Raw genomic sequence first — 9,898 nt, forward strand, 5'->3', positions numbered from 1 at the left:
AAGACAGTAAAGGAGGAGCAAATGATTCCATTGATCCAAACAGCAGTTTGCTTGTAAGAGTTAGGGGAAAAAAAAAAAGGAACCAAAAAAACCCTACATTTCTTCTGAGTAGAGAAGGTGCAGAGGAGACGAGAATTTTCGAGGCCAAGATAGTTATAAACATTTGGAGGCCAAGAAGCTCAGTGTGTGCAGTCAGGTAATGAGCACAATAAAATCAGGTGGGGAGGAAGGAGAGCTGAGTGTGTAGAGAACAGATCAACATCTTGATCCTATGGCAAGGAGATGGCTGGTGCTTTCTGCTGTCAGCCAGGGTCTGTGGCTGAGGTGTGATGCTTGTGCTTTGGGGTGCTTGCAGGGGTTGATGAATAGGTGTAGAGCAGATTGGTGGTATTTTTGTTGTTGTTTGGGAGTACTCAGGTACCCTGTGGGTAGGCCTGAGGTTGATGTCCTGAAGGTGTTGTCTCTGAGACAGTCAGTGCTGCGACTGAGTGTGGGACAGAAGGGCCCCAGCCCAGCTGCAATGGCAGAGCTGAGGTGTTGCCTGAGGCAGAGCAGAGTTGCCGGGGGTTTGCTGAGTGGGTGCGTGCCCAGCTTGCCAGGCTCCCTGTGGCACTGGAGAGCAGCTGCTGGTGGGACCTGTGCTAAAGCAGTTTTAAATGTGTCCCAGAGCCCTAGGGACAAGGGCAGCCTGAAGTACCCTTGTCCCTGTGTGTGTGTGCCCACAGCACAAGGGGCAAAAGCAAGGCAGGAGCGGGCCCGTGAGCTGCAGGGCTGAGGTTTGTGGCGATTGGGTTCCACAAAGATGCAGGTCAGGGGGAGAAAGTGAATGTTTATTAATGTAAGGTGAAGGGGAGGGATGAAGCTTCTTAAGGTAATGGGAAAGGGAGGGATGAGGTGTGGGCAGGAGAAGGGAAGGGGAGGGGAGGGAAGAGAAGGTTTGGGAAAGGAAGGGGAGGGAAGGGAAGGTTTGGGAAGGGAAGGGGAGGGGAGAGGAGGGGAGGGAAGGGGAGGGAAGATTTGGGGAGGGGAGGGAAGGTTTGGGAAGGTTTGGGGAGGGAAGGAAAGGGGATGGAGGGGAAGGGAGGGGAGGGGAGCTGATATTAATCTAAGGGGAAGGGGAGGGATGAATCTTCTTAAGCTAAGGGGAAAGGGACGGATGAAGTGTGGGCAGGAGAAGGGAAGGGGAGGGGAGAGAAGGTTTGGGAAGGGAAGGCTTGGGGAGGAAAGGGAAGGTTTGGGAAGGGGAGGGGAGAGGAGGGGAGCTGATGTTTATTAATCTAAGGGGAAGGGATGAACCTTCTTAAGCTAAGGGGAAAGGGAGGATTAAGTGTGGGCAGGAGAAGGTTTGGGAAGGTTTGGGAAGGTTTGGGAAGGGAAGGTTTGGGAAGGGAAGGTTTGGGAAGGGAAGGTTTGGGAAGGGAAGGTTTGGGAAGGGAAGGTTTGGGAAGGGAAGGGGCTGTTCATAGAGGTGGGCAGGCCAGGAGCTGCCTGGCCTTGCCAGCTGGCTCAGTTGGGCCCAGCATCAGCTGAATCTCCAGCTCCGATGAGAAGTGGTCTCGTCCCTTGGTCTTCCAGTGCTGTTGGAGGGACGGAGGTTGTCTGGCTGGAGATTACTTTGTTACTGCCCGTCTGAAAGCGGACAAGAATTCAGTCCGCATGGTGCAGTAGGACGGGCAGTCGTCCTGGCTCATGGCTTCAAAGGCTGGAAGAGAGAGGAACGGAGCCACGGTCAGAGCCTGGATGTGTGGGAACCTGAGGAGCCCTTCCTGCCAGGGCCATCCCAGCCAGCTCTTGCCATGGCCAGCAGGGAGCAGGGGTCAACAGGATGAGCGGGAAGGTGCTGGCCCCCAATCCTCTCCCTGCCCCTGAAATGTGCCCCTGCTCTGCCCACAGCGCCCCTTGTCCGTGCAGGGAGCAGAGCCCCACGCAGGCAGGGCAGGGATTGCAGCTCCCTGCCCAGGGTCTGTGCTCCCCCCTGCCAGCCCCCAGTGAGAGCCCACTGTCCTCACTCACCCCTCATGAGGAGCTGCAGGTCTTGCATGTGCCAGGCAGCAATCCCTGGGAACAGAGAGTGTGTCAGGGCCCCAGCGGCACAGCTCCCCCCCCACGGCCTCCTGGCCTGGCAGGGCTGAGCCGGGGCCTTCCGGCATCAGGACACCCAAGGGTGCGGCTGGCAGAGGGCAGTAGCAGCCGCCAGGGCACTCGGGGCTCCCCAGCACATCCCTGGGCCACATCCTGCTGCCGCTGGAGCAGCCGGGGCTGGGGCTGAGCTGCAGTGGGGAGGGAGGGACCGCGGGCTTGGGGCTCACCCATGAACCTGACGGCTGCCTCTTGCAGGGGCTGCTGTGGGTTCTGCAGGTAGGGCAGGGCCTGGTGCAGGTGCTCGGCCCTTCGGCTCACATCCTTGTCCATCTGCAGAGGGCAGGGGGGTGTCTGTGGCTGCAGCAGTGGCAGGGGCACAGCGCCAGCCCCGCACACTTGGCATCGGGGCCTGGGGGCTTGTCCAGCCTGAGGCTGGGCCTTCAGGGTCATCCTTACCAGGCAATCACAGAACTTGAAGTGCTGCTCTTTCCTCAACAGCTTCTCCAGGTCCCTTCTCTTGAGGAACCTGGTAGCGCAAAGCAGCACTTCCCGAGAGGCCTGCAGAGCAGCAGAGAGCGGGACATGGTACCACAGCCCAGGGCACAGCCCCTGTGTCCCTGCTCAAAGGCCAGCGGGAGGCTGGAGCCCTTGAGACCCCAAGGCAGGAGACAGCCCAGCCCTGTGCACAGGGACACCAGAGCCCAGGAGTGCTCACCTCTGCCACGCACTGGTTCTCGTCATGCCCGTGGATGAACAGTGGGACCAGGCTCTGGTGCACCTGTGTCTCCAAGAGCTGTGTTCCCTCTTCCACCAGCAGCTCCATCACCTCTCGGAAGAGGCGAATGGAGAGCAGCTGCACGTGGGTGTTGTCCTGGGACAAAAGAGGAGAAAAAGACCTCAGCACTGGATGCTCCAGGCCAACCAGGTACAGGCACAGACCTGAGCATCCACTAAGTGCCTGGAGGTGGAGGGCACAAAGCCTTACGTTGTCAAAGAGTGGCCGGAGTGCCTCAGCCAGCTTGGGGGCAGTGGAGACGAATGCCCGAATGTCTTCATCCTGGAGCATACCCTCAAACACAGAGAGGGTCATCACGACCAGCTCTCCATCTGCATCAGGCAGCAGCTCCAGGAGGTGTTGAGACAGGCTGCAGATGCTTTGGGCCTGTGTGGAACACAGTGCTGTGCTGTTAAACCCTGAACAGCTGCCCCACCAACAGCTCTCTGGCGGTGCAACCGCACTGCTGCTGCCGCGGGGCCCAGAGGCCAAAGGCCTGTCCCACAGGGCCAGGGCAGCAGAACAGGGAGGCAGGAGAGCTGGGAGCAGCTGCCACAGCTCCCAAAGCCCAGCCAAACCTAAGCGCCTCCCTTCCCCAGCCCCAGGCTGCCTGTGTGGCTTCAGCCGGGTGTCCCCTTCTCACCATTGAGGGATCCACAGCAAGCACCAGGAGGCCTCTGAGCGCCAGGTGCTGCCTCTCTGGGCACTGGCTCCGCAGGTTCCTTGAGAGGATGGGCAGGACACTGTCATGACATTTACTCCTGTCCAGAAAGTCCAGGACCTGGAAGACAGAGAGCAGTGACGGGGTGCCCGGGTGGCAGGAGCCTGGAGCTGCCCAGGGCTGGGCCCAGGCAGCAGCACAGGGTGCAGGCACCGTCCCGGGCGGCTGCGGCCCTGAGAGGGCAGAGAGGGGGAGGCAGCTGGGCCAGGCAGCGATCGCCATCAGGCTCACCTCCACAAGGAAGGCCAGGGCAGGCAGCTCCCAACGGGGGTCCTGAGTGCTGAGCAGCCCCAGCAGGTGGATTGCCATCCGGGAATAGAAAGGGAGCAAGACGTGGCGCATCTCCCTGTCAGGGGGAAAGAAGGAACCATGGAGCCTGAGCAGGGTGGGCAAAGCTCTCCCACCAGGCTGTGTGGGGTGCCCCGTGCCCAGGGCAGAGATGATGGGGGCAGCAGGGACAAGGGTGTCTCACCTGGCCAGCAGCCCCACTGCATAGTGCTGGGTGTCAGCACAGAGGAGCGTGTCCCAGCCACACTTGCGCTCCACTGACACCACCTCATTGTCCCACTGCAGCCGGCAGAGCAGGGCCTTGATGGTCTGGACCAAAAACCTGTGTGCAGAGCAAAGGCCAGGTCATGCTGGGAGCCCTGGCCCCAGCCCTGAGAGCATGGCAGGGAGAGAGGACTGGGATGGAGCACCTGTTGGGCTGGGTGGGGAGGCGGTGTTGGTCCAGGCATCCCCTCCAGAAGGTGTTCACCTCTTCTGGCACCTGCTCTGTGCTCATGGACACTTGGAACAGCAGAGCCACGAGCAGGCGGGGGATGTAATTCATGACTGCATCCTGGCACTTGGGCTCCTGGATGATCAGCCACAGTGCCAGGGTTGCCTGCAATCAAAGCACACAGAGACAGCGCTCAGTGCAAGATGTCCATGTGTCAGGGCTCAAGTGTGGGAGGGAGAGGTCAGGGGAGAGGCAGGGGGAGCAGCCAGCCTGGTGCCCCTGAACCTGCCCCTCAGCCACATTTGCAGCCCAAGGCCTGAGGCAGGGAGATGCAGGGGTGGGGGAGGTGACATGGGGAGGAGCAGAGGCCGCTTCTAGAAACTCACAGCCAGGGCAAACACGTCTCTGTTGTCGCCATCGGAGGTGGACATTCCGTGCACTGGCCAGTCCTCCATCACTCGGAGCAGTGTTGGCAGCACCTTCTCCACTGCTGTTCCCGAGGAGCCGATGCTGCTCCACATCATTGCAGCAGCTCTGTGGAGCCAGAGCTCTGGGTCAGGGGGGTCTCAGCCCCAGCACTGTGGCCTGGGCATCTGTGGGGGCCCAGGTGACAGAGCCACAGTGCCTTGAGGGGCAGGGAGGGCATGTGGCAGTAGGATTGGGGGCTGACAGGCCAGCGATGGGAAATGGAGGGGCCCGAGGTTTCTGGAAGTCTCCATCTGTCTGGCAGACCACATCGGACAGGCTCTAGAGGGTGATGGGCTGTAAGGGTTGGTGATCCCTGAGCCAGCAAGGCAGCTGGGCCCTGTACCTGTCACACTCTGGGGCACAGCGCAGGAGAGTCATCACTACATCCCGTGGGTGTGCCTCAGCGAGCCTGCAGATGTTCTTGTGCATCGTGACACCTGGAGCCATGTGGGAGGTGAGGCACTGGTGCATGGATCTCACGATGGTCGGCACCTGGAGAGGCAGTGGGGGACAGTTGAAGAGGTGCCAGAGGGAGCAGGTTGCCCAGTTTCACCAAGAAATGCTTCCCTTCCCACCACACAGTGTGGCCTCAAAGGCTTAGGGGCCAGCGGACCTGGCATGAGAGGCCACGAGACCCCTGGGGCACTTGAGCCCTGGCCACAGGCTGCTTACTTACAGACACCTTTCCCCTCCATAAAAATCTGGAATGGCAGCTGTATTGAATTTCTGTGGCCAGGTCTTGGTTCCCGACCATGAGACTGGAGGCCACAAAACCCCAGGGCAGGAGGCAGCTCAACCCCTGCCACGGGGACCCCAGAGCCCACAGTGCTCACCTCTGCCACGCACTGGTGCTCATCATACTGCAGGAAGAACCACAGCACCAGGCTCTGGTGCATCTGCATCTCCAAGGGCTGTGTTCCCCCTTCCACCAGTACCTCCATCACCGTTTGGAAGAAGTGAAAGGAGGACAGCTGCACATGGGTGCAAAAGAAGAGAAAAAGACCTCAGCACTGGATGCTCCGGGCCAACCAGGCACAGGCACAAGCCTGAACATCCACAGGGCACAAAGTTTCCTGGCAGCAGCCAGTGCCTGTGGACAGGGGACACAAAGCCTTACGTTGTCTAAGAGTGGCCGGAGCGCCTCAGCCAGCTTGGGGGCAGTGGAGATGAGTGCCCGAATGTCTTTGTCCCGGAGCACAGTCACAAACACAGAGAGGGTCATCACGACCAGATCTCCGTCTGCATCAGGCAGCAGCTCCAGCAGGTGTTGAGACAGGCTACAGATGCTTTGGGCCTGTGTGGAACACAGTGCTGTGCTGTCAAGCCCTGAACAGGTGCCCCACCAACAGCTCTCTGGCGATGCAACCCCACCCTGCTGCTCCGGGGCCCAGAGGCCAAAGACCTGTCCCACAGGGCCAGGGCAGCAGAACAGGGAGGCAGGAGAGCTGGGAAGAGCATCCACAGCTGCCAGAGCCCTGCCAAGCCCAAGGGACTGCCTTCCCCAGCCCCAGGTTGCCCGTGTGGCTTCAGCCGGGTGTCCCCTTCTCACCATTGACAGATCCATCCAGAGCACCATGCGGCCTCGGAGAGCCAGGCGACGTCTCTCTGGGCACTCGCTCTGCAGGTGCCTTGACAGGATCTGCTCAACACTGCTCTGACATCTCCTTCCGTCCAGATAGTCCAGGAGCTGGAAGGCAGAGAGCAGTGACAGGGTACCCGGACAGCAGGAGCCCGGAGCTGCCCAGGGCTGGGCCCAGGCAGCAGCACAGGGTGCAGGCACCATCCCGGGCGGCTGCAGCTGTGAGAGGGCAGAGAGGGGGAGGCAGGCGGGCCAGGCAGCGCTGGCCATCGGGCTCACCTCCACAAGGAACTCCAGGGCAGGCAGCTCCCAACGGGGGTCCTCAGAGCTGAGCAGCCCCAGCAGGTGGATTGCCAGTGGGGAATGGGAGGGGGTCAGTTGGCGGCGCATCTCCCTGTCAGGGGGAAAAGCATGAACCCTGAGCAGGGTGGGTAAAGCTCTCCCAGCAGTGACTCACAGAGTCTTGGTCTTTTCCCAGCAGCCCAGGACGGGACGTGGGCACTATGGCAGGTGGCTCCTCCTGTGCACCCACCTCGCGCAGCCTTTTCCAAGCTGCTCGGCCATCCCTTGGGGCCAAGGCCCTCTGCCCTACACCCATAGGGGCTGTGTGGAGTGCCCTGTGCCCAGGGTAGAGATGATGGGAGCAGCAGAGACAAGATTGTCTCACCTGACATGCAGACCCACTGCATAGTGATGGGTGTCAGAATTTAGGAGTGGGTCCCAGGCAAGCCTGCGCTTCCTTGCCATCCAAATATCCTCCCACGGCAGGTGGCAGAGCAGGGCCTTGATGGTCTCTATCAAAAACCTGTGTGCAGAGCAAAGGCCAGGTCATGCTGGGAGCGCTGGCCCCAGCCCCGAGGGCATGGCAGGGAGAGAGGACTGGGATGGAGCACCTGTTGGGCTGGGTGGGAAGGCGGTGTTGCTCCAGGCATCCCCTCCAGAAGGTGTTCACCTCTTCTGGCACCTGCTCTGTGCTCATGGACACTTGGAACATCAGAGCCACGAGCAGGCGGGGGACGTAATTCATGACTGCATCCTGGCATGTGGTCTCCTGGATGATCAGCCACAGTGCCAGGGTTGCCTGCAATCAAAGCACACAGAGACAGCACTCAGTGCGAGAGGTCCATGTGGCAGGGCCCGAGTGTGGGAGGGAGAGGCTGGGGAGAGGCAGGGGGAGCAGCCGGCCTGGTGCCCCTGAACCTGCCCCTCAGCCACATTTGCAGCCCAAGGCCTGAGGCAGGGAGATGCAGGGGTGGGGGAGGATGGAGAGTCACTGGAGAGGCGACGTGGGGAGGAGCAAAGGCCACTTCTAGAAACTCACAGCCAGGGCAAACACGTCTCTGTTGTCGCCATCCGAGGTGGACATTCCGTGCACTGGCCAGTCCTCCATCACTCGGAGCAGTGTTGGCAGCACCTTCTCCACTGCTGTTCCCGAGGAGCCGATGCTTCTCCACATCATTGCAGCAGCTCTGTGGAGCCAGAGCTCTGCATCAGGGGGGTCTCAGCCCCGGCACTGTGGCCTGGGCATCTGTGGGGGCCCAGGTGACAGAGCCACAGTGCGTTGAGGGGCAGGGAGGGCATGTGGCAGTAGGATTGGGGGCTGACAGGCCAGGGATGGGAAATGGAGGGGCCCAAGGGTCCTGGAAGTCTCCATCTGTCTGGCAGACCACATAGGACAGGCTCTGCAGGGTGAGGGGTTGTAAGGGTTGGTGATCCCTGAGCCAGCAAGGCAGCTGGGCCCTGTACCTGTCACACTCTGGGGCACAGCGCAGGAGAGTCATCACCACATCGCATGGGTGTGCCTCAGCGAGCCTGCAGATGTCAGTGTGCGGAGACACGTGGGAGGTGAGGTCATGGTGGATGTACCAAACGATGACCGGCACCTGGAGAGGCAGTGGGGGACAGTTGAGGAGCTACCAGAGGGAGCAGGTGCTTCCCTTCCCACCACACTCTGCTGGCCTCAAAGGCTTAGGGGGCCAGCAGACCCAACTTGAGAGGCCACAAGACCCCTGGGGGACTTAAACCCTGGCCACAGGCTGCTTACTGGCTTCCAACTGGAGACACCTTTCCCCTCCAAAAAGTGCACACTGGGAGCATCAGTCACACTCTCAACTGGCGTGGTGGCAGCGTTTCCGATGCCCTCACTCGTGGCGTCACCCTCTGCCATGAGGTCACTTGTTGTGGTTTCAGTGTTGGTTGTGTCATCGGTCACGGCAGTCTCAGGGTTTGCTGCGTCATCCATCGGTGTGATGTCAGCCTGTGCCACGAGATCAGTGTTGGAGCCGGTTGTGTCACCAGCCAAAGCGGTGTCAGGCTTTGCTGTGCCGTCCATCGGTGCCGCGTCAGAGTGTGATGTGCCATCAATGGCCATCGGCGCCATGTCAGCCTTGGTCATGACATCAGTGGCTGCGGTGTCAGAGCCGGTTGTGTCTTCAGCCAAAGCGATGTCGGGCTTTGCTGTGCAATGACTGGGTTCTGTGTCATCCTTCGCAATGGGGTCGGCCAGTGCGGTGTCAGGGTTGGCCGTGTCCTCGCTCACAGCGGTGTCAGAGGTTTCCGTGAGATCAATCGGCGCAGTGCTGCCATCAGGCTTCTCCTTGAGCTCAGCTGGCCTGGTGTCAGGCTCTGACACGAGCTCAGGTGGTGTGGTTCTGGGTGTTCTACGCCGAATGCGCATGATTTTCAGCAACCTCTGCAGGAGAAGAAAGGGTAGGGAAGAGAGGGAAGTCCATGGGAGCGCTCCACCAGCAGTGCCAGGCGGAGCAGGGACAGCAGGCCCAGCCCAGGGGGGGATGGCTGCAGGTACCTGAACTGCTCTGCGGAAGCGGCCACGGGGGCGGTCCTGCTCCTCCGTCCAGTCCTGGCCTGGATCTGTCAAACAGCGAGCGCAGGTGGAGCTGAGGGGCTGCAGGAGAGGCCAGGGAACACAGCCCAGCCCTGCACTCCACAGGCAGGGCCGGCCCTGGGGTGCCCAGTGGCCCCTCTTTCCCCCTCCTTTTTCCCTGGACGTGTCCAGAGGGGACAGGAAGGGGCCAAGCTCGCTGCAGCCACCAGCCCTGTGGCCCAGCTCCAGCACTCACCCTGCTGCAGAGGTTCCTCAGCTTGCTGTGCTGGGGCCACCCCAGGGCCACTCCTGTTCTTCCTCCTCAGCAGCCTGAACAGGCTGAAGCGTCTCCCTGCCATCCCACAGTCTTGTCTCAAGGGAACTTGCACGAGAGACGCCTCAGAAAAGACCTTGTTGGGCAAATTTCACAAAATGGCCTCGAGGGCACCTTCCACAGGGACTGCAGGTGACCTAGTCCCGTGGTCTGGCCTCGAGGGCACCTTCCACAGGGACTGCAGATGACCTAGTCCCGTGGTCTGGCCTCGAGGGCACCTTCCACAGGGACTGCAGATGACCAAGTCCCGTGGTCTGGCCTCGTAGGCACCTTCCACAAGCACTGGTGATGCCCAGAAAAGCTCCGGGTCACCAAGGCCTGTGGCCTGGCCTCGAGGGCCACTCCCACAGGGAGTGGGGATGCCTCGGAAAAAGCTCCGGGTTACCAACTCCTG

General features: G+C 60.8%; 2 protein-coding genes across 2 annotated transcripts; both read right to left on the reverse strand.

Moving 5' to 3' along the window:
- Positions 1 to 1,609: 1,609 nt before the first annotated feature.
- On the reverse strand, positions 1,610 to 6,014 carry LOC135405263 (maestro heat-like repeat family member 5). Its single transcript, XM_064639927.1, has 14 exons — positions 5,885 to 6,014; positions 5,601 to 5,738; positions 5,111 to 5,259; positions 4,686 to 4,833; positions 4,277 to 4,464; positions 4,051 to 4,188; positions 3,810 to 3,924; positions 3,501 to 3,638; positions 3,068 to 3,244; positions 2,798 to 2,953; positions 2,539 to 2,640; positions 2,310 to 2,412; positions 2,014 to 2,058; positions 1,610 to 1,702 (listed from the first exon to the last, which is right to left on the reverse strand). Exons 1-14 carry the CDS (start codon positions 5,987 to 5,989, stop codon positions 1,611 to 1,613), a joined length of 1,794 nt encoding a protein of 597 aa, XP_064495997.1. The 5' UTR covers positions 5,990 to 6,014; the 3' UTR covers position 1,610.
- LOC135404989 (uncharacterized) lies at positions 5,989 to 9,529 on the reverse strand. Its single transcript, XM_064639711.1, has 10 exons — positions 9,427 to 9,529; positions 9,153 to 9,217; positions 8,391 to 9,038; positions 8,093 to 8,229; positions 7,668 to 7,815; positions 7,240 to 7,427; positions 7,014 to 7,151; positions 6,626 to 6,740; positions 6,252 to 6,454; positions 5,989 to 6,061 (listed from the first exon to the last, which is right to left on the reverse strand). The coding sequence occupies exons 1-10, from the start codon at positions 9,527 to 9,529 to the stop codon at positions 5,989 to 5,991; spliced, it is 1,818 nt and encodes a 605-aa protein (XP_064495781.1).
- Between the last annotated feature and the right edge of the window lie 369 nt (positions 9,530 to 9,898).

The sequence above is a fragment of the Pseudopipra pipra genome, chromosome W (assembly GCF_036250125.1).
Source record: "Pseudopipra pipra isolate bDixPip1 chromosome W, bDixPip1.hap1, whole genome shotgun sequence".
NCBI lineage: Eukaryota > Metazoa > Chordata > Aves > Passeriformes > Pipridae > Pseudopipra > Pseudopipra pipra.

What these genes read in the sequence shown, in the direction of transcription:
- LOC135405263 (XM_064639927.1), bottom strand. Translation starts at nt 5,989, where the DNA reads ATGACCCTCTCTGTGTTTGTGACTGTGCTCCGGGACAAAGACATTCGG. An exon ending in TCCGGCCACTCTTAGACAAC is followed by an intron (nt 5,739 to 5,884) that starts GTAAGGCTTTGT and finishes ACCCATGTGCAG; the next exon opens with CTGTCCTCCTTTCACTTCTT. An exon ending in GCAGTGGGGCTGCTGGCCAG is followed by an intron (nt 3,925 to 4,050) that starts GTGAGACACCCT and finishes TCCCCCTGACAG; the next exon opens with GGAGATGCGCCACGTCTTGC.
- LOC135404989 (XM_064639711.1), bottom strand. Translation starts at nt 9,529, where the DNA reads ATGGCAGGGAGACGCTTCAGCCTGTTCAGGCTGCTGAGGAGGAAGAAC. An exon ending in GTGTCTCCAGTTGGAAGCCA is followed by an intron (nt 8,230 to 8,390) that starts GTAAGCAGCCTG and finishes CTGCCTCTCCAG; the next exon opens with GTGCCGGTCATCGTTTGGTA. An exon ending in GAGACGTGTTTGCCCTGGCT is followed by an intron (nt 7,428 to 7,667) that starts GTGAGTTTCTAG and finishes CTTTGATTGCAG; the next exon opens with GCAACCCTGGCACTGTGGCT.